The sequence below is a fragment of the Perna viridis genome, chromosome 1, assembly GCF_037379345.1.
Source record: "Perna viridis isolate PV_CMFRI_1.1 ecotype Kerala chromosome 1, ASM3737934v1, whole genome shotgun sequence".
Taxonomy (NCBI): Eukaryota; Metazoa; Mollusca; class Bivalvia; order Mytilida; family Mytilidae; genus Perna; species Perna viridis.
Genome location: NC_142445.1, coordinates 43,623,486 through 43,646,864, shown reverse-complemented (window position 1 = coordinate 43,646,864; position 23,379 = coordinate 43,623,486). Strand labels below are relative to the sequence as shown.

General features: G+C 30.8%; 2 protein-coding genes across 8 annotated transcripts in view; one reads left to right on the top strand and one right to left on the bottom strand.

Moving 5' to 3' along the window:
- Positions 1-145: 145 nt before the first annotated feature.
- Positions 146-17,522, bottom strand: LOC148628893 (eukaryotic translation initiation factor 2D-like). 2 transcript variants are annotated; one of them, XM_088596459.1, is made up of 14 exons: positions 17,390-17,522; positions 10,473-10,747; positions 9,757-9,859; positions 8,492-8,599; positions 7,979-8,256; positions 7,434-7,551; positions 6,368-6,413; positions 5,881-5,978; positions 5,390-5,548; positions 4,632-4,721; positions 3,897-3,989; positions 2,793-2,913; positions 1,716-1,890; positions 146-286 (listed from the first exon to the last, which is right to left on the bottom strand). In XM_088596459.1, the coding sequence occupies exons 1-14, from the start codon at positions 17,443-17,445 to the stop codon at positions 225-227; spliced, it is 1,782 nt and encodes a 593-aa protein (XP_088452585.1). In that variant the 5' UTR covers positions 17,446-17,522; the 3' UTR covers positions 146-224. The 2 variants fall into 2 exon arrangements, with proteins under 2 accessions (XP_088452585.1, XP_088452595.1); XM_088596469.1 differs by having other exon boundaries at positions 5,390-5,536.
- A 187-nt stretch (positions 17,523-17,709) lies between these two features.
- LOC148628892 (sperm flagella and cilia-associated protein 2-like) overlaps positions 17,710-23,379 on the top strand; it is a 28,918-nt gene continuing 23,248 nt past the window's right edge. For all 6 annotated transcript variants that reach the window (XM_088596445.1, XM_088596425.1, XM_088596436.1 and 3 more), the window contains exons 1-8: positions 17,710-17,868; positions 19,557-19,659; positions 19,974-20,226; positions 20,468-20,685; positions 21,316-21,409; positions 21,620-21,687; positions 21,895-22,102; positions 22,515-22,703. In XM_088596445.1, the coding sequence (XP_088452571.1) occupies positions 17,811-17,868; positions 19,557-19,659; positions 19,974-20,226; positions 20,468-20,685; positions 21,316-21,409; positions 21,620-21,687; positions 21,895-22,102; positions 22,515-22,703 (1,191 nt within the window). In that variant the 5' untranslated portion in view covers positions 17,710-17,810. The remainder of the gene's footprint in view (positions 17,869-19,556; positions 19,660-19,973; positions 20,227-20,467; positions 20,686-21,315; positions 21,410-21,619; positions 21,688-21,894; positions 22,103-22,514; positions 22,704-23,379) is intronic.

Below are 23,379 nucleotides of genomic sequence, written 5' to 3'. Positions count from 1 at the left end.
AAGCAGTCATTGACTGTGGGAAAGTTTATTTTGTATCGATTTTTCCTGTGGAAACCTCAATTTCTGAAAAATCCTAGAACACTGATTAGAGTATAATTTCATCCATATGAGATGTATGCCATAACAGATGTACCATAACAATAAAAAAGGGAAAAATGTCTTTATTTCATAACATGTTCCTATCACAGAAATTAGAACAACATGGATGAATGAGATTCCACTATTCATTTTCTTTTTGGAGCCTTTTCAAGACCATGTATGTATTTCCTTGGCACTTTGTATTTATCTGAAATAAATGAGAAAAAAAGCCAAATATTACTAGTTAAGTGTCAGTCCCTGTAAGAATCAGGCAGTAGGTGAAGCATGGTATGAAAAACCCATCATTTTGATAGTGTAATTTGACTATTTGGACCATCAGAATCAAGGAAAAAAAGGAAATATTTTCCATATCATTTTGGCAAATTGAGTTATAATTTCATTGAAATGCACTGAAAATGAACATTTCAAGGGCAGATAACTCTGTCAAAAAACCTCATTTTCTAACATTCTATTGAAAAATGTTTGAGCAAAGCCAGTGATGCAGAGATCAAATAATGGTCTTTTCAAATAGAGAAAGTATCCTTGAATGATATTACATTGTCAGATCGGCGGGGTTTTGACATGCATATTTGATTTTCCCCATTTTGCCTGATTCCTACAAATACTTACACTTAAATTCAACATTTTATTCCAATCTGGTTTAAACTTCGAATTTCTTCACACCAAATTTAAGTTACTAAGAGACAGTGGTCTGAGACCCAAATTAACCAAAGGTTTACCATAAAAAGTTTTAAATACAAAATTGGTAAAAGAGGAAAGAAAAATTGTTGTCAATGATTTATATGTACAAGTACCTTCAAGAAGATTAAACAAGTCAGTTTTTCAAAAGAGAAAATTAATTTTGGACAATACATAATTACATTTAAAATCTCGATTTGGATCATGATTGTTAATTAACTAGGTTTTGAGAAATTTATTATTGAATAAACTTCACACAATTTGGCCAAGTACTAGGAGTTTGATGTCTTTGAATAGTCCTTGTGTTCTGATGCTTCAGTATTTTTTGCTGATATATTTTGTCAATCCAAAGTTAAATTAAAAACAAAATTCAGAAAAAAACTTATGTTTAAAATTTTACAATATTTTCAGTCCAAGGCAAGTAATTTATTTATAAAACATAGCAAACTGCAACACATTCCTATTCCTTTATCTATCCAATATGCAGAAACAACAAAATTTGTCCTTATATTTAAAAGTGTGCAGAAGAGTGCTATTTTTAGGATTTTTTCCAAATCAAAGACTCATAATTTCCTAAAAATTTAAGATCCATTCTTATCCTAACATTCATCCCAATATCTGCTCATGTTTTTAAGAAAGGTTAGAAAAACTGTTCATGTTGGAATGGGGGTAGACAAGGGTCAATGTATTTGATATAACAATGTGTCATTCTGTTTAGCTAGTAGGTAGAGATTTTGTCAAAATAACCATAACTTTGCAAAGATTTGAATATTGAAACTTTTGTTATACACAAAGCATTGCCTGCAGAAGGTCAAAATGTGCTAACATAGAAATGAAACATATGACATGCAGTGACACCAACATCAAATGACTGGCATGGTAAAAATGGATATTAGTTACATGACAGTTTTTATTGACAAAATAAAACAAATACTTACTGAGTAATAAGTCTGCTATAAAATTAATCTGATTTCCTTGAATGATTATCTGAACACCTTTATTTTTCTGTTGAAGAGGAGTAATAGCAGCACTACAAGCCACACCCACTTGGACAGCATGGGATAACTCTTTAGGATCAATACCAAAAGTCTCCATATTTTCTATTAATGTCACCTACAGTGAAAATCATTTATGCAACAAATAAATATTGGTACAGTTCACCATATTTGAGACAAAACGTACGTTGGTAATAAATAATGATAAAGATAAAAGGTCAAAGTCTCGATACATGTACATTAAACTGGAAACCAATAATATGCATAATTCTAACAAAAGTATAACAGCTTATTCAGAGATGTTTTGCACCTGAAAGAAGTCTTAGTTTTATTTAAGGAGGTAGACCTAGGGTAAGGGACATAACTTTTGAAATCAGTGATATGTTTGTATCATATTCATTTCCACCAAAGCCTTTCAAGCTTTCCTTTGAAACAGAATGAAATCAGTCAAAGTTGCTTTGATGCTTACATGAAATTGACGTAAAATGGTGAATACAAGCATTCCAATGATGTGTAAGAATTGTATCCCTTATTTTAATTTGATTTGATATTTGATGATCTGTTTGATGTTGAAATACAATCAGGAAATTGATTATCTCCCCTGGACTTAGTTTGCATTGACAATTATTAACTACTAACTATTACCTGTGTTCTAATGTACACCAATATGTATTGCCAGTCTATAAAACTCATCCAATAGTTAAAAAATCTCATATTTGACAATAATGAGTATAAATATCACTATAAGAAGCCCAGATGTTCCTGTGATTGTGCCAGAACTGGATGCGAAAAATAATTGATCTGTTTGATAATTATAAATTATTTGATGGAAGTTCACAATATTTCCCTTGAAAAGCATCATCATTTTGTACACACAAACATCATAAGTTTGTTTTCCTGAATGATGTTTTATAGTTTTCAATATTTGTAATGTTTAAAGACACATCGAAAGTAAGATATGAAAGCCCATTAAGCAGATCATTCCTATGATGTTTTAAATATCAATAAACTAAAAAGCACCTTCTTATTACTAGTTCTTTGTTCAACATGAATCTTAATTCCTTCTACTTTTCCTTTCTGGTAGACTGGTGGCCTGCCAGGGTACTCTATACACAATACAGGTTGCATCTTAGCAATCACCCTGTAAAGCAATAGATTAACTATGTTAATTCATTCCACATCGTCTCCACATAGTCAAATACATATTGTATAAAAATTTTAAAAGCCTACATTTTTTTTTACATGAATGTGAATATATAAATACATTAAATATATCAACTTGAAATACACACATGAGAGAGAGAGAGAGAGCACAGGGGATCATTCAAAATGAAATATTTTCCAGTATAAGTTCTATTCACATTCAGCTGACATGTATATCATCTTTAAAGCTGTACAAAAATAATCTTCAGATTATATTGAATTTTATTTGGTAATTATTTTTGGGAAACATCAAGATGTTTTCCTCTGTATGAACTATTTTTTTTGCTAAAGTATATTACAAGTATGGGAATGACTCAGTAACAGTGGACTCCATCAAACTATGTAAATAAGAATAACTAGTCAAATAGTGATCAGATTTATTATGGAAATATATCGAATGAAAACATATTTGTAAATAAACTGACAACAAACATCTTTATCCTTTTTGGTGTTACTGTAACACTTTGTCATAAACTTTTCATTTGAGTAGATAAATAGAACAAGCAAAAATTTTCAGAATGGATTTGAGAGGAAAGCATTCAATTATAAATTATTATTTTGATGTATTCAGACAATGGTGCTCTGTAAAAAAAAAACAAAGATGCTTCATTTTTCATTTGAAAGTTTGTAGAATTCCAATGTAATACCTACTGACAGCTGATATGCCTGGCTAACATGACTGCACAAGGGATAACAATTTTATTGTAACAGGGTGACACACACACACAGAGAAGGATGATAAAAGGATACCACTGTAAATTATAATCTATCATTATGAAAATGACATAAATACTTCCTGAAAACAGTAACTCAGGGTTCAACTTTAAATCACCAAAAAGGCAGAAAAAACTTCAAACATTAAGAATTCATTGTAATCAAGGCAGATTGTAACTGAAAAATGAACTGGAAAACAAAACATACCTTTTGAAAAGTTCCTCCCATGATAAATGTGTGACATTATTTTCTCCCTTTGACAGCACAATGTCTGCAAGACTTGGGTCCAGTTGTACTTGGCTTAGTTAAAGTGAAGAAAAAAAATCATACAATAATAATCATCACGCAGGAAAAGCCCAAACAAGTAGAGTAATTCACAGAGGCCCATTAACTAAGAAAGAAGATAAAAATGAATTATAGAACCATTCAGGGTAAATGCTTAACCTGTAATAGTTATTCATTCTTTCCTTTCCAGTACCAATTATATATGTATTTTAAATAGAGAACACTTTAAACTATAAACGGAAAAATAAATTTTCCCCATTCCCCTTTTTTTTTCAAAATATGATACAGGTCTTCAAAAGAACTATCAACACCAAGATTTGTTTTGTATCCTATGTACGGTAATTATATGCAGTTAAATACATGCAGTAATGAATTAAAAAATGATCAATTAAAAATTAAGGATCTGATATACTAAGGACCATAAACTTTTTCAGGATGGAAAAGAGGTTTCAGACACAAGAATTGTCTCCAACTTCTGCAATGACATGTCCAACTTCTGCAATGACATGGTGTAACAGTGGTACATTTGAAAAGTTGGGGCCTAAATTCGATCAACCAAGCATCTCCAGCACTAACTTATGTTTCTTCATAAGCACATACATTTAACCTGTCTTATATTCTGATCAAAGCTAGCACTAAAAGGTTGACATGGCTCACCTTTTCTTCCCCTCATCTTGAAGATTATTAGTTTTGACATATTCATTGACAACATCTCTCATGTCAGTTACAGCTACAGCTGTTCCTTTGCTGTGATATAAAAAAATATGAGCATGGTTACCATTAAAATAATACAAACATATAACTCCATTGGGAATTTTGAACTAATATGAAGATCTTTTTTGTTAAATATTTTGAAAATTAAGTTGAAATGTTAAAAAGAACAAATAGACATTGCCCTTAACTGGACTAATACCCCCCACAGCCTGTTGAATCTAGGTAGGCTTCATAGTGACGGTCATTGCAGTTTCAATAGGTAAAATTTTAAGATTTAGCTCATCATAATTGACAGCTATTCAAACTTGAGACTGCATCCAAATGTTCCCACAGATGTTCAGTGATAATCATGTGACATGTAGGACACATTTGGCATAATGTAGGGCAGAATTCAACCTAAAGCTATTTAAATCACTCAAAACCTTATCTAGATTGTTACTGAAACTGAATCACTCTTTTTCTATATGACGTTATGGTTTTCAGAACACTAGGTGCTCTCTACTTGAAGACTTTCAATGGAAATTATGCAAACTTTGTTTAGGTAGTTGGTAGTTATCAACATAATTATAAACCCAGCCTGATTCACACATCCTGTGCATAAATGTTTATTTAAAATGTGAGTGAATCAGTTTAAGTTTATAAGCTGATATATTCCTAGAAAACAGTGTTCATACTATAATGATTTTATAATAAATATTCACCTATAACCGCATGGTTTAAACAGTGGTAAAAGAGCAGCTGTGACAGAGTACATTTCTGTAAGTTTTGGTGGAGCAAACTCTGCCTCTGATTGTACAGACTGTTCTGGTTCATTGTCTACATCAAATGGCGGCACAAAGCCACGTAAGCTAAAATTTATGCTAAATATAATGACACCCTTAGTTGCATAATACTTGTATGCTATCAAAAGGGATGAAATTTCAGTAAATTGTAACACTACCAATGCTATTCAAAGAGTATTTGACTTCATAACAATATAAACTTGATTTAATTAAAATATAAGTAAGTTAGCATTTTCATACCATTAAACTGAAAAGACTAAAGAAAAATACAAGTCAGTTTGTTTTTGATAGTGACTTCATCTCATTTGAATCAATATTCATGATAAAACATATGTTGTCCAATTAACTGAAAAGATGAATTTTGAATGAATTGATGGACTTGAATATATTAAACTTGGGTTCAATCTTACATAGATTTATCTACTTCTACAATGCTATCAGCTCCTTTGGACAATTCTTTGACCTTAATATAACCATCCTTTTGCATTTTCTGGAGAAATTTGGACAACTGAAACAATGATCATTCATGTTATTTAGAATTTAAAAGTAAAACCTGTAAGTAAATAGAAAAAAAAGATTTTCATGAAAGATACTATTCATAAAATAATATTAATCATTGTATATGACTATGGATTATAATTCAATATGGAATTCTTGAAAAAAAAAAAAAAAAAGATATTTATTTTATTTTGTAATTTTCTTAAGCTGACTTTACTCCATGATATGCAAATTCCATAACAGCTCAAATATAATTTTGTGCGTATGTGCTTGTTATTCTTTCCTATAAAAATACGCCAAAAAGTCTGTAGTCCAGCTAAAATGTAAACTTAATAACAGGGTATGACACTGGTATACCCCTAATCTAATTATACATTTACTATGCGTAGAACTAGTTACCTTTTTATAACTGGATTTTTTAACATCCAAAGACTTTCCATGTGGACTACAAAATCAAGAATGTGGTCTATCAGATATTAAGAACCAATTCATATAAAATACAGACACTGCAAATGGTAAAGTGATTCACATTGAAAAGGATGCCAATGGTAAATTTTCAGGCAAGATATGCTATATTTTTACATGACGATAATCCATTTATTCAGATTTGTATTTTTGAGAAAATCATACATTCATCTCCCACTAAAATTGCCCAAATCAAGAACAATTACTCTTACAAAGTGCAAAATTCATGTACAGTCTATAAATTTTTTTTCTCAAAAGTGCAACAACCAAATAAAAAACTAAGACTGATTATGTGAGTAGTAACTGTTTCTGAACAATTAATGAAAGTGAGTTTGGTGCCAGGTGGGTTTCTGACTTCAATGAATCACTCCCTCACTGGTTTTTATAAAGACTGTTATTTAAGGCAATAATAAGTGTACATAATCATAAATTTTATTTTTTGAGTAAGTAAAGTTATTAAATTAAGGATAAAAAAGAACTGCTTGATTCAAAATGCAAAATGTAAATTACACTTGTTTTGCTTCAGTTATTCTCTATGATTTTGTCATTTTACCTACTTCTCATGCGGTGAGATAATACTGATATCACACCATAAACAATGTAATACAAACAAGTGATATAAATATTTACTGTTGTGATTGGTTGCTGCGTGTTTGCATCTTTATGTCTATAAAATATTATTTGCCAAAAGCAACATTGCGACATTTCTTCTTTTGTTCTCAAGTAGTGTTGGCATTGACAGAGGATCGCTAGAATTTCTGCCATAGCAAATGTAAAATACTAAACGGTCAAATATTCTGATGGAATTCTAGTCTAGAGAAAAAAGTTTAATAACTCACAAATCTTGAAAATCACACTATATCATCTTGCTTTACTCAGTTTCTTAATTTACTCATCAAGGTTCCTTTAATGAGATGTTGAAATATTTAATTTGAGCTGATATTTTGCACTATTCAACTTTCACTCATTTACATTATGAAACCTATAAACAAAGCCTTACCAGAATTTAACCATATGGTTTTTAAAGAAAGCACTTGTAAGTAATGGCAGATCTGATTTCTTCACAGATGACTTGATTGCACATTTGAAACATATATCTAGTAAATCATCCATATTATCTGAAATTAAAAAGAATTTGAGTGCAATATTTTTAAAATAGATTTGATACTAGAATCTTACCAGTAAATATTCTTTAAACCTACCCAAAATACCAAACTTGGTAACCAAATGATGGTGTTCATTTATTTATTGCATAAATTTCATATGTGTCTAATCTATAATACCGAGTATTGAGACATGATAGAAATTAAAGGTATTTATCCTGTTTGTTCACATTAGTTATTATCTATGGTTTGGTAAAGTTTTCCCATGACAACTGTTAGGTCACAACAGGATGAATACTTTTCAGGCCATTTAATGTGATTTACCGACAAAGAAATAATTTCACCAAAATCATAAAAAAATCAAGTACATTAAAGGTCATGGAAAGTGTATATTGCTTGGTTAAAACAATAACTCTAGTATATCTCTGTTATATAAGTTTACCATAAGGATCATTCTGACTACCATTCTCAGCACTGCCATCCAGATCTAAATTATTTAATCCATTTTCACATTGTTCTAAATTTTTCTCCTCTGAACACAGACAACTTTTGTCTTCTAATTCTCCATTAGCTTCAGCATGAGCAGAATTAACAATTTTACTTTCTGGATCTGTAGTCTCTGTCACTTCAATACCATTCTCGACACTCTCTGTATCTGATTTAACCTCACATAATACACTATCAGGAATCATTGGAGGTTCTGACTTATCCCCAAATAACCTACATTTATAAAAAAAAAAAAAAACAAAATTGCAATCCGAGCCAGTAAAAATAAAAAATCTGATAAAATGAAATTTAACTGTTCACTTATCTGTTACTTTATCAAAAAACACATGAATGTTTCTCAAACTTGACAAAATCTGTACCTTCTGACATATAACACAAAATCTCATAATAAAATAAAAACAGTGCATGTATTTATATCAGATTACTCAGTATTTTTTAGTATTTATACCATAATTCATCTCCTAACATATGTAGAATCTGAACCCCTTTTCCTCGCATTCCTGAGTCAAACATGTCACTCCCCGACAAAGCAGCTCTCCCTACAGCAACTGGTGCTCTACAATAATTCAAATACAGTATATGTATAAATGTTCAATTTTAAAACTAGGATGAAATGGGGATGGTTGTGCAGTGTGTATACAGAATTCTGGAATTAACTTACCAGTCTTGGTCAGATTTTAGAATTGAAGTTTTTAAATAAAAATCTAGATTAAAAAAATTATCATGGTTTATCATATTTAAGTTTAAAAATTAACTTGGTTAAAGGTTGTGTTGTTTAATATATATTAAATTCCAAGTAAAAATAATTGATAGACAATTAATTAATATAGACACTATTAATTTAAAAAAAAATAATAAAAAAATATTCTACTATATTCAATAATTTATTTTAAAGTTTGCCAGTGAAATTTTTTCCAGTACATTAACATAAAAAATGCTTATTTTTTTTTTGTATTCAACTCATTATTGCTCAAAAGAGAGTAAAAACCTTATGAATGATTACTAGAAAGAGTTATACAGTACACTCAGGGACATTTGGTTCTCGAACACATAAGTCAGAGTCTACAATCCATATTAGTGGGTGAAACACTGTGTCAGTTGGAATTTTTCTAGATGAAACATCTGTGTTACATCCACCCTATTGTAATATCATCTGGTTGTTAATTGTGTATGGAGAATCACTGACCTGGGTGTAAAATTCACCCAGAACAGTGAAGTTAATCTCATTTATGTCCGCTAACTAAATGGATGTTGTCCAAAATTCAAGTCTTGATTAAGGGCTTCTTTGTAATAATCTAGAAGGTTTTTGACCTGTAAGTAGTTTACTTTATTTCTGGAAAAGCCATTCAATTATTAAACTTATCAGAAACAAAAAGCACCACTAGACTGTTTTAAGAAATCTGTCACTCGAATCAAAATTGTTGGTACAACAATCAATATGTTCAAAGTGTTTTATTTATAATTATTATAGTAATTATCCATTTCAAAATGCAGAATTGGTGTTGGCTTAAGCACAGAATTGGTGTTGGCCTGGTGCAATCTGGATGTTTAACGCAGACTATGTCAGTGTAACACTGAGTTTCAATCAGGTCAGACTTAAGTACTAGAGACCATTCCACTCTGAGGGTAGTGTACATGTACTTAATAGTCAGTTGACTTAATAGGACTTTGCAGATCTCAGCCTGGATGGTCTGAAATGTTTAGAATACATACTTGTTCCCTAAAAGGCAAACACAACATAGGTCTCCCTTCTGTATTGTCTTAAATGTATATGGAGTTACTCCCCCTTCCACATAGACACCAGGTAACATCAAATCTGAAAAAAAAAAACGATATTGACAGTTTTAACCATCTATAACTGGGATATGAGATTTGTAATATTGGGGTGTGATTATTTACCAATACATACTGAATATCACAAGTCAAAATCTGTATCACATGCGGTACCAACCCAAGATTCTTATATACCCCAAGGGCCACCAGCCCGCCGGAATGATATAGGTCGAGGGTTGACACCACATGTGATACAGATTTTGATAAGTCATGTTCATTACATCATACATTTTAACTTTACTTCAATATGGTCCATGAAGGGGTAAAATATGGATAATGCAATATAAGTCTGGGTGTGATATAGAGTATGAAATATAGGTCTAGCAGTGTAATATAGAGTATGTGATAAATGGGTAAATGACATAGGTTTATACAAACACTTATAATGCATATACAAAAAGGTATATTTTAATCTAAATACATAAAATATTAGAATATGAGGCCAGTGTGTAGAATATAGGCAAATGCCTGCTATACATGACATTTGCGGTAAAAACTTTCAAGTTTAAGTTTTGTGGATATTATTCTGAAAATCAAGGTTAAAACAACGTGTGTAATATCACCAATAGTATTTTAGTATGTAACTAAAAAAATACCTGCTCCACCCTTCAATTTGCTAAAAACAGGGGGAAACGTTCTGAATACTGGCAATAAACCAGGAAACATCCATAGAGTATAAACAGTTGGAATCAGTTCCTTGAAAATTTCAATGAAGACAGGATTTTTCTGCACACAATAAATAACTAAGCTTTCACCGGAATGGGTGTATACTTTTGCTACAGTCATTTCATCCTTAGCTGGTATAATCTGAAGCAAGTCCTCAGGTTCCAAATGAGGAAATAGTTTACTTATATCTCCTCTGACTCTTTTCCTATAAATAAAATATGTATACATATCAGTGCATATATATATTTTTTTATAGATGGAGTGACAGTAATGTCCTTCATAAGTAGAAGCTCTAAAAATGGTTCTGCTGGAAGTGACATATTTCAGAAATGATGTATGTAGTTAAGAAGTTATAGTTTGAACTTTGAACTCTAACACACAGACTGTGTAATAGGATGTTTGTATATTCCTGTTGGTCAAGACAACAGCAATCTAACAACATAATAGTACATTATCATTAAAATATTACAAATAGCTCTGTCCCTCATAGGAAAAGCCTAAAGCATGGTAATCAAAAATATTTTTTCATGGCATATACATGCCATTGTCTTTGTTATGTCCTTTATTATACATCTATCATGGATTATTAAAAAGAGAACAGAAAATCACAAGTTTGGACTATCATGTGGTAGACCAAAATATATACATTAATAATTGTATCCAAACTGTAAATCTACAAACATACTTTCATAAATCATGACAATTCCTTGACCCCAATAACCTTAAAACAATGAAGAACAAGATAAATTGTAGGTGCTTTGCCTCTCTTCGTTTGATTGGCTAGCTACATTGGTATTTAAGGTATTCCTCATACCTGAATTGATTGTTATTGATCCACTTAAATTATTCTTGAAAATGACATTTGCAGAGCTAACATTTTCAACTAGAATGTAAAGTAAATGATACGCAAAAAGTGCAACAATTTATATATATATATACATATTCTTTTAAAACCTTTCAAAGACTGTAGGAAAAAAAAGTAAACTAAGTACAGCTGAACATATGCCGGGAACAGTATTGTGAATTAACATTACTTGTATGAAATCTGAAATGAGTAAATATTTCCATTTATTTTTAAACCCTTTCATTATGTTAATTATAGATCTTTGGTACTACCTCAATATGCAATAAAATTAGGTAGAAAGGTCAATTCATATATATTCTGCTCCGAACAATTTACATCTGGTTATCATACTACACATTTTATAACAGGTATGGCTAGTGGTCCCTTGGATAAAATAACCCTTGGTTTTACATGTAAATGTCACGTTCCTGAGTATACTGTAGACATTTGTATGTAGAACATACCAATTTAAAATGAGTGATAGATTCATTACAATTAATGTGTTTTCTATTCAGCAGGATATAACAGAATGATATTGACCCCTAGTGATAGCAGTTTCTGTGTTTTAATCAAATGTGCGCCTTGTGTGACTTGTTATTTTGTTATCACCCTAGTCCTATTTAAATACTAATAGCTTTCAGTACTGGTATTCACCAACTAAAGTTCCAATTCCTTTTCCACATCAAATGATCCTAAATAATTTTAACGATGTATCCTAATGACCATTCTCATTTCTTATCCACCAATCGAATTAAAATTAGACCTACAAGCAGTGACTGAATGGAACGATACAGTACAGCTCGTAGCATAGTCCGATAAATGCCAGGTATACCTCCAATACCTGACATACCTGACACAACCCTTAGAAGTCTACCTCTGTAATTTCTAATATACAACTCAGCAATTAATTGAAAGTAAGTTATGGTATCCCAGGTAAATTTTACCTGTTCACCTGGACAGGTACAAGTAGCTACGTTAAATAGATATTTAGTGAATTATTGAGTTATGATTAGTATTTTCTTGACATAAACCACTTGAGGTACTTTATTTGTTGGTTTATCATAGTTTAGTCTTAAATCTATGTATTTTTATTCAAGAGAATGTTTATTCCTTTAATAAAATAGTGCATAAAATGCAAAAAAGTTATTATTTTCCTTTTCTTCCAATGCAGAAAAATGCTTTTATTTATTCACTTTCAAAGGGGAAAAGTAAAAAGTGAGTTAAAAAGTTACAAATGTCACAGTTATGGTTTTCAAATTTGTACTCAAACTGAAATTGAAAAAGTTAACAAGAATAAAAATTTTAAAAATGACTTAACATAAAACAAAAAAATACAAGTAAATGAAGGCAAATGCAAGGTTTTCAAATTCAGAGAGTTTTGACTTATATTATTTTTTGCTTTTTAAATTGGGCAATTGGTGAACTGATTGAAGGATTGGCAAAAGATTTTAAAGAATTTTTTCACAAAAGTGGTTAACTGCACTCACATAAATGTATATCTGAAAATTGATGATAAGTACATGATTATTTTTAACACTTGAGTGTAGCAAATCTTTTTTCTTCTCAGAAGTTAAGACTTAGATTTTTACAAAAGCAATATAAGATTTTTTTTATATAAATGCAGTATTATAAAATTATTGAATAGTGGGTACACAAGTAAAATAAATTTATAGATTTATAAAGCAGTAGCACCTGATGTTTAAAATTTTTAATTTGCCCTCAGGTTCATTCTGAGTAATCAGTGCCAGGCTTGGTGATTATGATTTTTTCCACATCCTGTCATCCCGGTTGCAAATATCAATTGCAAAAACACTGGATGTATGTTTAACAATTAAAAGACAGAATATGAATTTTTCGTACATTTTCAACTAGTTAGTTTAATGATATATTTAAAATCTTAACAATTGCTTTTATTGCAATAAAACTGGTAAGAAAAATCTTAAATCTGTTCTACAAAAAATAAATAACTGTACTTAAAATTTTCTTTCTTGATTTTTGCTAAATTTTAGCATTGAAATATAAACAGAATAGATATGGTGTATATTTTTCTGGCCCCAAGGCTTCATCTTAAAGCTTTTCAAGTCAGAAGTTTCAAAACACAGTTAATTAGTTTCACAGTTATACATATAAATATTAAACAGTAAATTAAAAGAAAATAAGAAAAAACCCTAATTTTAACAAGAGATTTAATGTATTTATTAGTATAACTAATGACCTCGAAATGTTACCAAAATATGTAGGAAAGAAGACAGTATAATGTTATGGAGCCCAAAACACAATGTGATTGTGTATTCAAATTTTCTTTTTTTAAATCAGAAAAAAAAAGATATTTACTTTTAAAATGCAAAATTTGATATTAAATCAAATTCAATCATTTAGAAAAAAATGTCATGTTATATATTTAAAATTTTGTAAAATATGAAAACAACAAAAAAAACTTGATTTTAAGGCTAAAAACCACTAATTCCACTTCCCATAGGCTTCTATGCTAATTTCACAATATTCAATGGCTTCTCTGGACTTTACCTTAACTTTAACCTGCAGAGGACTATATATCAGCATGATTCTACATATGTCAGCTCACAATCCCCAGAATGGCATGTGGGGTTAGCAGACTTGCAGTGCAGTACTGGTCACCGGAAGTGAAGTGTCTATAAATAGCATGGGAAATCCCAGTGTTTTCTCAAGATAGGGGTATATTTAGAAATCATTATGGAGATTAGGCTTCACATCACAAGAAGCAAAATGCACCTATAAAATGTACAGAAATGTTTTTCCTTTCAGAAACTGTTTAAATTTTTTAAATGAGATGAGAACTTTTTTCACAGCACTATGAGGAACAGGGGTAATTTCTGCGTAGGACTATTTTTGCGTACGTTCCAAATGCTCATTGGTTGAATTGGTGGTCTGTAACCTAAACACATTTTTTTTTAAATTTTCTACTTTTATATGAATTTTAAAATACTGAGGTTAGCCACCTATGTGAGATAATTAACTGTACAAGTAAAACCACCAGTAGGTCCATGTACCTGTTCAGTTAATTAGTCACTTCCTTTTGTATATTGAATACAGGTGATGGTGGGGGCTGGGGGTCCTTTTAATTAGGAGCCAATAAGCAATGAATACCTGGCATTGGATGCCAGGTATGAGGTGTGCCAGGTATTTATCAGACTATGCTGCAAGCTGTACTGTAGATAGGTTAAATTTTAATTAGATTGTTCAGTCAAGTTCCCATTAAATTCCTCAGGTGGTGCTCCTACATTGGTTGAAAATATTAATCTGCCATGTTCAGCAAATTTGCACTATATTTATTATTATACCTTCGAAATTATTCATATGCTGGTTCATGATAACGATTACACGTAAGCAAACAAAGGCACTTTGGCTCATTATATGTCCTAGGTGTTATTATATAATGGTGTAGCAATCCCTGTGGTTCTTGTCCATGTACTTATTCTATTTCTATAAAACTCAAATTAATTGGCTAGTGTTTCCATTGACACTCTGTTGCTATGTGAAATGGTGAGATACGTCACTATGAAGAGTCCATGGCTACAACTATCTATATGTTTGAAATATCAGAATAAATATTGAAACTGCTGTCATTCTAGGGGTCAGCATTTGCATTAAACAATATAAAAATCAACATATAACTTAAACCTACATGTAGTTTGAAAACTTATGAAATGCCATTGCCAAAGCCCGGAAGTGAAAGTAAACGTAAATGACGTCATTTATAAACACTGAAGACGGTGCCATGCTTCTTGGTTAATAATATACTATAATCTATGTATGATGTTTTGATAATAAATCAAACTTATCAGTACTCTTCAAAGGAAAAGTTTTTCATGCTCAATATGATTCTTCCTAACACAGAATACAAAAAACAGGGTTTCATCACAAATAGTGCTCCTTGAACATGTGCTTTTGAAGTATGTAGAATGAATTTGAATCATTCCCAAATTTTAGATTATAATAATCATGTATCCAGTATTAAGGAGACCTCATATTACACCCTTCCCACAGTAATTAAATGAATTCTCCTTAGCAATATAACATTACAGAAATTTGTAAAAAAAACAATTGTTCACAAGAAAAGTCAATTCAATTCATCATCCCATCAAAGTTTTAGCAGCACACAGCAAATTTTCTGTCCATTGTTATCATCCACCATTTATTCCACACTTTTCCCAGCAGATTGGTTTTAATATGCCTCTTTCACCATACATTGTAAGTTAGTTCCATGAGAATCAATCAAGGATATCAATATTTGTGCGTGCATTTTTCATCAGCAACTCCATTGTCTTGTTAATTATCATCCCGTTATTTGTCCTTAATTGCCCAACTTTACCCTTAGTGCTCCGGGTTTTGATTTTCCTCTGATTCCATATGTTCTATTTCTGTTGATTATGTCTGCATCAATCCACCAATTATCAGCAAGAACTGTGCTAATGACAACCTCCACCAAGTTTGTTTAGCAACTGGTTTGCCAGACCAGTCCCACGTACAAGGCAACTATTACCTACCAATGTATACTGTTGCCACTTGCCATAGGCAACCACAATTTTAAAGTTGATCACCCTTAAATCAAATTGTTTGACCAAGTCTCTCCACCACTTCAACTGTTCATTTTACCAGTATAACTCATAAATCCTGAACTGAGCTGGTAACAAAAAATTTCTTTAAATTTGTTTCAGTTTCTTTGATCTATCTTTAAGGCAGTGTAACCAGAATGTTCATTTTTATTCTCTACACCTTTTTGGTGCTGTTCATATTATTTAGAGAATTAAGTTACTTCGTTATCCTCAGTATTTTTCATGAAATTTATCCTGTGTTTATTTCTTTTATCAAGATTCTTCATTAATTTTTTTTTAATAAAGTGTAACTCCATATTATTCTTAATTTTTAATAATTATCTTTCATTCATCTTATTTCGTCAATTTCAACTTCGTAATTGGTAAACTGTTATTTGATAAATAACTTCAACAAGATTTCGTTTATCACTAATTGGTCAATTGTAAAGGTGCTTGCCAAGGTTAACAACTATAACTCTTCTTTCTTCCAGGAAATATTAACACCAGTCATTTTTTTCTTAGTTATTAAGAGCATAGTTTTTTTGCCCATAGTACTTGTATGGGTTTAATCTCATCTACTTTTACCAATAAAATGGAGTTTTACTTTAGCTTCTGTTTCAGCTTTGAAATGGTTCATCTAATAAATTGTCCCTATATAGCTTGGTGTTCTGATTACTCCGAAGTAGGCATTCTTCCACCCTATGTACATGTAATCATCAGCTGAGTATGATCCTGTAACAATTTCCTCCCTTTTTAGAGTTTCATTTCAGCCATGGTTTTCAACAAGCAATCAATTAAGTAATTCAATTGTAAAACAAGTTGCATTTGATCTGTTATTCAATATATTAATCATTGTTGTTGCAAAGTAGCTTTATCAGAGTAAAAAAATGTCATTATGTTTAAAATATAGTTGTTCAAAGCAAGGGACAATTAATATAAAACATAAACATATAGACTCGATGATATACTATATTTGCTTAAGAATGATTTGCATCAAAATAATACCGACAGAAAAATGTAGCAATTGTTTACTACAGTCATCCATCTTTTTTTTTTACCTAAATACAAATTTGTGTAGCCGTTTGTAACAGTATACAATATTTGCAAAATGTATGGATGAAATAAACTGCGGCCAAGATAACTATGGCTGAGGGGGTAGTGCAGCTGAAATGACTTGCATCGGCAAAAAAATGTCCCAGGTCTAGGGTTTGATCCTTGGATGGGACAGTGTAATTTTGAGAATCACTTCATCCATTCATGACCGAACATGTGTACCTACCAAAACTGAATCTGACCTAGCTGTTTAGCTGTTTAGTTTTCACTTGTCTCATATCATTATCAAAAATTTGATTCATGAAATAGATATGGAAGAAAAAAATCTAAATAAATTTAAACCTATTACAAAAATGTTATTTGAACTATATGATACCTATCCGATCCTTTGATGGCAGTCTGGGTCTTTACACGAAATTGTTTATGAAACATTGTATCGTATTGTATTGTAGTCGTTGTTTTTTTGTTTTCTGATTTTCGGTGCCGTGTCTTTTCGGTATTCTGCAATATCCGCTGGTTTGATTTTTGATTGACGTCAACAAATGAATCTTTATTGATATTAGAGTTAGGAAGAAATTGATTATAAAATTTAATAATATGTTTAAATTTCTTCTTTTTTTTTATAAAAAAGGGAAAAAATGTATAAATGTCGTAAAATTAAGATTGACCAATCAAAACTTATGTTCTATAAATGGTTTGGACGCGTTCCCTTGGTGAAATAAGTTGCATCAATATGGAGGCCAATGGTCTGTAAACACTTTTGCGATTCGATACAGTTACTTGTTAATCATTGAAAGATGACGGACATTTTATGCAGGTGGCTCAATGATGAGCTCAGTCTTTCTCAGAAAGTTGGTAAGTGAACGAAAATGATGCAAACGGAACTGTTACACAAATCCAAGACCAAGTTCAAGATTTACCTTTACTAGTTTTAGTCATATAAATTATAATGACATGAAGGCAGTGTCTTCTCTTCCTCGAATTGGTGGGTGGGGAGCTTTTTTAATCTAATTGTCCACACATATAGTTTGCATCAATAACAAACAGAATCATGACAGAAATGCCAGATTTAATATGGAAATATTGTCAAAATTATCGCCAATATACATACATCTTCTATAGACATATTTACACTAGTGGATGCTGTTGATGAAAATAATTTATTTTCTTGTTGTTTGCATACTAAATTCTCCTTTAACTTAAAATTTTATGGCATCACAATTTAAAATTACATTGTTTCATTGACGTCAAAAGGTTATTTAGAGACAAATCTGGGGTAATACGGAGCAAAATTACAAGTGTTAATTCAAGTATTAATTACTTTGCAAACTGTGTCCACATTTAATAAACTGATTAGTTTTCTAATGAAATAAATTATATACATTCCCCTCTTGTTTGTTTTGTACAGCAACATTTTGATTTCTGTAAGGGAGCCCATTAGAGATTAAGTTGTGGAAAATACATGTGATACATGTGGAAACCCCTTTTCTGCCGTCAAACAGAACTTTTGAATGGCCATGGTAAATCAGGTTAATTTTCATTTTATGATATTTGACCTCTCAACCATTTAGCTACCATTGGAGCATATTATGAAGAAGCCGTTAGACTTTACAGGACTTTATCTAGACACAAGGACAATGAGAAGTTTTGGTAAATTCTGTTGGAAAAATATTAATATTGGAGATTTTATATATGTAATCTATTTGAAAAAATTGTCAAAAACAAATGGGATAGGTGAGCATAACACAGGAGAAGTTTTTGCTCGTTTCTCTACTAGATTAGGCCTTGCTGAGTGCAAGCCAAGCATAAAGTAATAAATTCCCTAAAATTCAACCAGGTAGACTAAATGTTGTTACTTCCATTTTTTTATTGAACTTTATATGACAAAGGCAATGCCTTGAGAGCAAGCGAAGTCGGAAGAAAAAGTATCAGCTTCCTTTTTAAACAAATAGGACTTCATGCCATTTATCAGTTTGTTTAAGAAATTTTCATCAGACATCAACTTCATAAAATCATTTGAAGAACAGTTCAGGGTTTGGCGTTGATTACAGGGTTTTATCAAGATTTTTCCAACCAGAGAAATAACATAGATGTCTTTTAAACATTTTGTCTAGCCAGCAATTTTTACTATTTCTGAAGCTTCAGTTAAGTACTATGTAGCACTATGTAGTGTTTTACTTGGACAAAAGTTTCCTAACTGTCAGTATGATGAATTTTTATATGAATCTCTCTACATTTAAGAGCAAGCTTTTCTCACACATAAGAAAGTAGGTAGAATAAGTTGTGTACGCTTAAAGTATTATTTACAACTACAACACTTAGGTAGTTTTTGTCCAACAATTTGAAGAATTGTATGGCATATTCCATTATATATACATGCTGATGTACTGGTGGTAGACAGGTACTTATATTTTGATCTGGATTTAGTGACCTACAGAATTTAAACTAAAACATGTCTAACTGAAAATCAAGGATGCAGGTAATTAATTTTGCCATGCTTTACAATGAAAATAAGTACTAATTTTGTTCTTCCATCCTTTCAGAACAACCAACGTTTTCAAGAGATTTTTCGTCTGGCTATTTAATTGGAGAAGTTTTGGCTAAAAATGGTCTGCAGGATGATTTTGATCAATTTTCTCAGAACAAGTAAGTTGCATTAGTGAAATAAGAGAAATTTTTTTTTGATTTCAATTCACAAGTTCACATGACATAATATGTTTTGAAAAAAAATTATGTAAGATACAATTACTGGTACATACAATTATGAAATTGAAATTGACTTCTCAAACTTAAAAAGAAATAAATGACATTTTGTTATTCTAAAATAGGATAATTAATGAAATTACTTGGATAAAAAGTATGCCTGAGAACTAGATTGGATAAGTAACTTAAATATACTGGTGACTTTTCAAGTTACTGTAAAATGTACATGAAATTTGCATTTTTTTTTAATTTTTCAGAACATCAGATTCAAAGCTCAACAACTTTACTAGGATTGAGCCTGTTCTTCATCTTCTTGGCATTCCATTTGACACAAATGTGGCTAGAGATATTATGACAGAAAAGCATGGTACAGCTACTAGATTGATGTACCAACTGTACATAGCATTACAGAATAAAAAGAAAGCAAATTTAACTGGTGTTGCAATGGAAACTATGAGACCTGCTGCTCCAGCAAAACTTAATGCAGTCGAAAGTGGAATTTATAAGGAAGTTAGTATACTTTCAAAAAGATGTTTTCAGCATGTTGTTTCCAAAGTAAAATTGGGCATATTGAATATAACTGAAAATAACAGACAATTATGTAAATTTATAATTATAAACGTCTAAAAAATGCCAAATCATGAACGATTCAAAAGATTTTTTACGCTAGTCATTGCTAGTAAAAAAATATATATAATAAAGAAAAATAGGTTTTGTTAAATAATATAGAATATCTTTTTACAATTTTCAGCGATTGAAACATGCTACTCCACGACAAACTGACTTGAACCTAAATGAAGTTATAGCTAAATTCCATGATAAACAAATTGAGATGGAGAAAACTGCATTTTCTGAAAGATTTCTTGAGCAAGAGAGGATAAGACAACAGCAACAAGATAATAGACAAAAGTTGTTGGAGAGGTCCAAATTTATGAGGGATAAACAAAGTGAAATAGTAGCTAAAATTCAGTAAGTTAAAAAAAAAAACATGTTTTTGTTATCATTACGTTTCTTTTTGTTTTACAATGTATTTTTTTCCTGAAAATGATAGATCCTGTAGAGGAGAACTTAAGTAGTAGTATAAAGAAAGTCAAAAAGGAGATTATTCATGTGTGTCAAATAAACCTCTAAATTCACACTTTTATTTTTAATTCAGAAACAATTACAGACCACATAACCAGTATTAGTTTGTCATTAGGTGGTTGCACTTATGAGATATATGTAAAAATTATATTTAAATTTGATTGTAAAGGAAATTGCCTTTTTACAAAAGTTATATTTCTTGTTTTGGTTAATTTATGGGATTAATTTATGTGAGAGATTAATGTACATTATTTTTGGCATAATTTTCTACAAATTACAGCTTGTACTCAGAAAGGACTACTGCTCTATACAAATATTGCACATTTAGAATGAACAGGTCTGGTTTGTTTGGTAGATTTATCTGCACCATGAATCACCTCTTCCATGAAAAATTTGCAATGTCTGAATTTTATATGGATCAATACTAAATAATTACATGTATAGTAAAATCATGCAGCTTTTATTTGTTTATTTTGTCAGAAATGTAACTGTACCGTTTTTTTTGTTTACTTATAGGGCTGCAACGGTACATATTCCAAAACCACCTCCAGAAAAAACTGCTAAGGCAATACAGAAAAGAAGAGAACTGAGGAAAATGAGAGAGGCAGAGGTAATATTGACATATTTACAAATGTAAAGTTTTAAGGAGAGTTTTGTAGTATTTTTTATTCAAATGAATTTTCATTTTTGTTAGAACTATACCACCAGATTATGGTAATGATGAAAATCATGTTTGCAGAAATAAAAATGTAAAAAAAAAATGTTTATACAAATAAATTTCTTTTTGTCTCCTTTTATTTTTGTTTTGTTTTTTCATCAGGAAACCATTGAAGCAATATCACAGTTTGAGGAAAAGATGAAAATGGTGTTACCTCCAACAGAAGACAGGTAATAAACAGAATGTCAAATTGATTTCATATACGTATGATAAAACACATCATTTTTTGATGAATATTATTTAAACATTATTAATAGACAGCATAAGTATCAATGTTTCGCAAAAATTCTGTTAAAGGAAAAATAATGTCATTTATTCTTTATTGGAACAATAAAAGCATTTCTTGAAAAACGTTTTTTTTTTCCTTTTTGCTGCAGTGCTGATATTGACATGAAATACATCATGTCCAGAGGTGAAGACGAGAATCTGTTGGATCAAGTTGAGTTGATAAAACCAGCATCTAATGATGATTACATTGGTAAGATTCGCAAGAGATTACAGGAAGATGCATCTGCCCGTGCTGAAAGGGAGAAAAGGAGAAGAAAGGTTTTAGTTGATCAGATGAAAGCACATGAATCACAGGAGGTACAGTATTTAATCCTCATTTTATAATTGGTTTATAAAATGTAGAAGAAACATACCTGTTAACCTTCCAACATTCTGAGTGAGACTTCCTTATTTGAGCCTGATCTCCTACAAAGTTTGTTGTACAAAATCACCCACATGAAATAGTTAAGATGTGAGAGATTACCCGTATACATATTCTTTGAGGTTAATAGGTATGAACAAATAGCTTTGTGTATACAAAAACTCCATCATGACTGGTTTATAGATTTTTCTGTCTGTCTGTCTGTTGATAAAGATTTCTGTCTATTATTTTGTTGAGTTTCTTTCATAATTGTTTGATAATTTCATCTTAATATAAAGTCATGTTCCGTGTAAAAAATGACATTTTTTTTCAATCATGATAATTTTTCTTAATTTATTTTCACTTCAGGAAGCCAGAAGAGAAGAAATGTTAGTAAACAGACTAATGAGACAATCACAACAAGAAAGAAGAATAGCTGTACAGTTACTACAAGCCAGGCATGAGAAGGAAGTTATTAGAAAGAACAGAATAACTAGAGAGTTACAATATGAGAAGGCTAGACTGAAAGACTTTGAAGATGCTTTAAACAGAGAAGCTGTAAGATTGTGTTTTTTGTTACTCAGATACTATTTTTTGACAAATATTAATAGCTTATTTCTTAAACAAACAAAAAATGAAGTTATCAAGTTACTAGTGAGTACGGATATGAATTACATTTGATAAGGTAATGATAACTTAATATGGAATAGAAAAATCAAAGGTGTCACAATGTCTTTGGTAATATTTCATATCCTCATACATATACATGCTGCCTTATTCATTATATCCCCTCTAGAAGAGCAGAAAGTATGTAGTGATCAAGGTGTCCTTCCATTTGTCTGTTGATCTGTTCTTCTGTTCTAATCCACAACATCTGAATGGAGTTTGATGAGACTTTTACTAATTCTTTATAACATGATGCCATTTTGCACCTCCTATTTTTTTTTATCCATCTAAATGACTTTTGGGGTTTCCTGATGCAAAACATGGATTTAGTCATTGGTCAACTAAGGGGGACCATCTTCTATTCTGCAACTCCTTTGTGACTGCTGAATAGAATTTGATGAAACATTTTTATAAAATTCTTCATCACATGATTCCATTGTGCACCTCCTATTTCATTCTTTTTATAAAATGCCTTAAATCACTTTTATGAGTTTTCTTATTTGGTGTGATATAGCAAAGTAGGGAGTCACCAAGTTAGCTGTGCTTCTAGTTTTTCTAGTTTCATTTG

Excerpts from the sequence above, each read along its gene's own strand:
- LOC148628893 (XM_088596459.1), bottom strand. The coding sequence starts at position 17,445 with ATGTTTCATAAACAATTTCGTGTAAAGACCCAGACTGCCATCAAAGGA. Across the intron at positions 7,552-7,978 it reads TAGTCAGAATGATCCTTATG|ATAATATGGATGATTTACTA; the intron begins GTAAACTTATAT and ends TTTTAATTTCAG. Across the intron at positions 6,414-7,433 it reads AACCATATGGTTAAATTCTG|TCCACATGGAAAGTCTTTGG; the intron begins GTAAGGCTTTGT and ends TTGATTTTGTAG.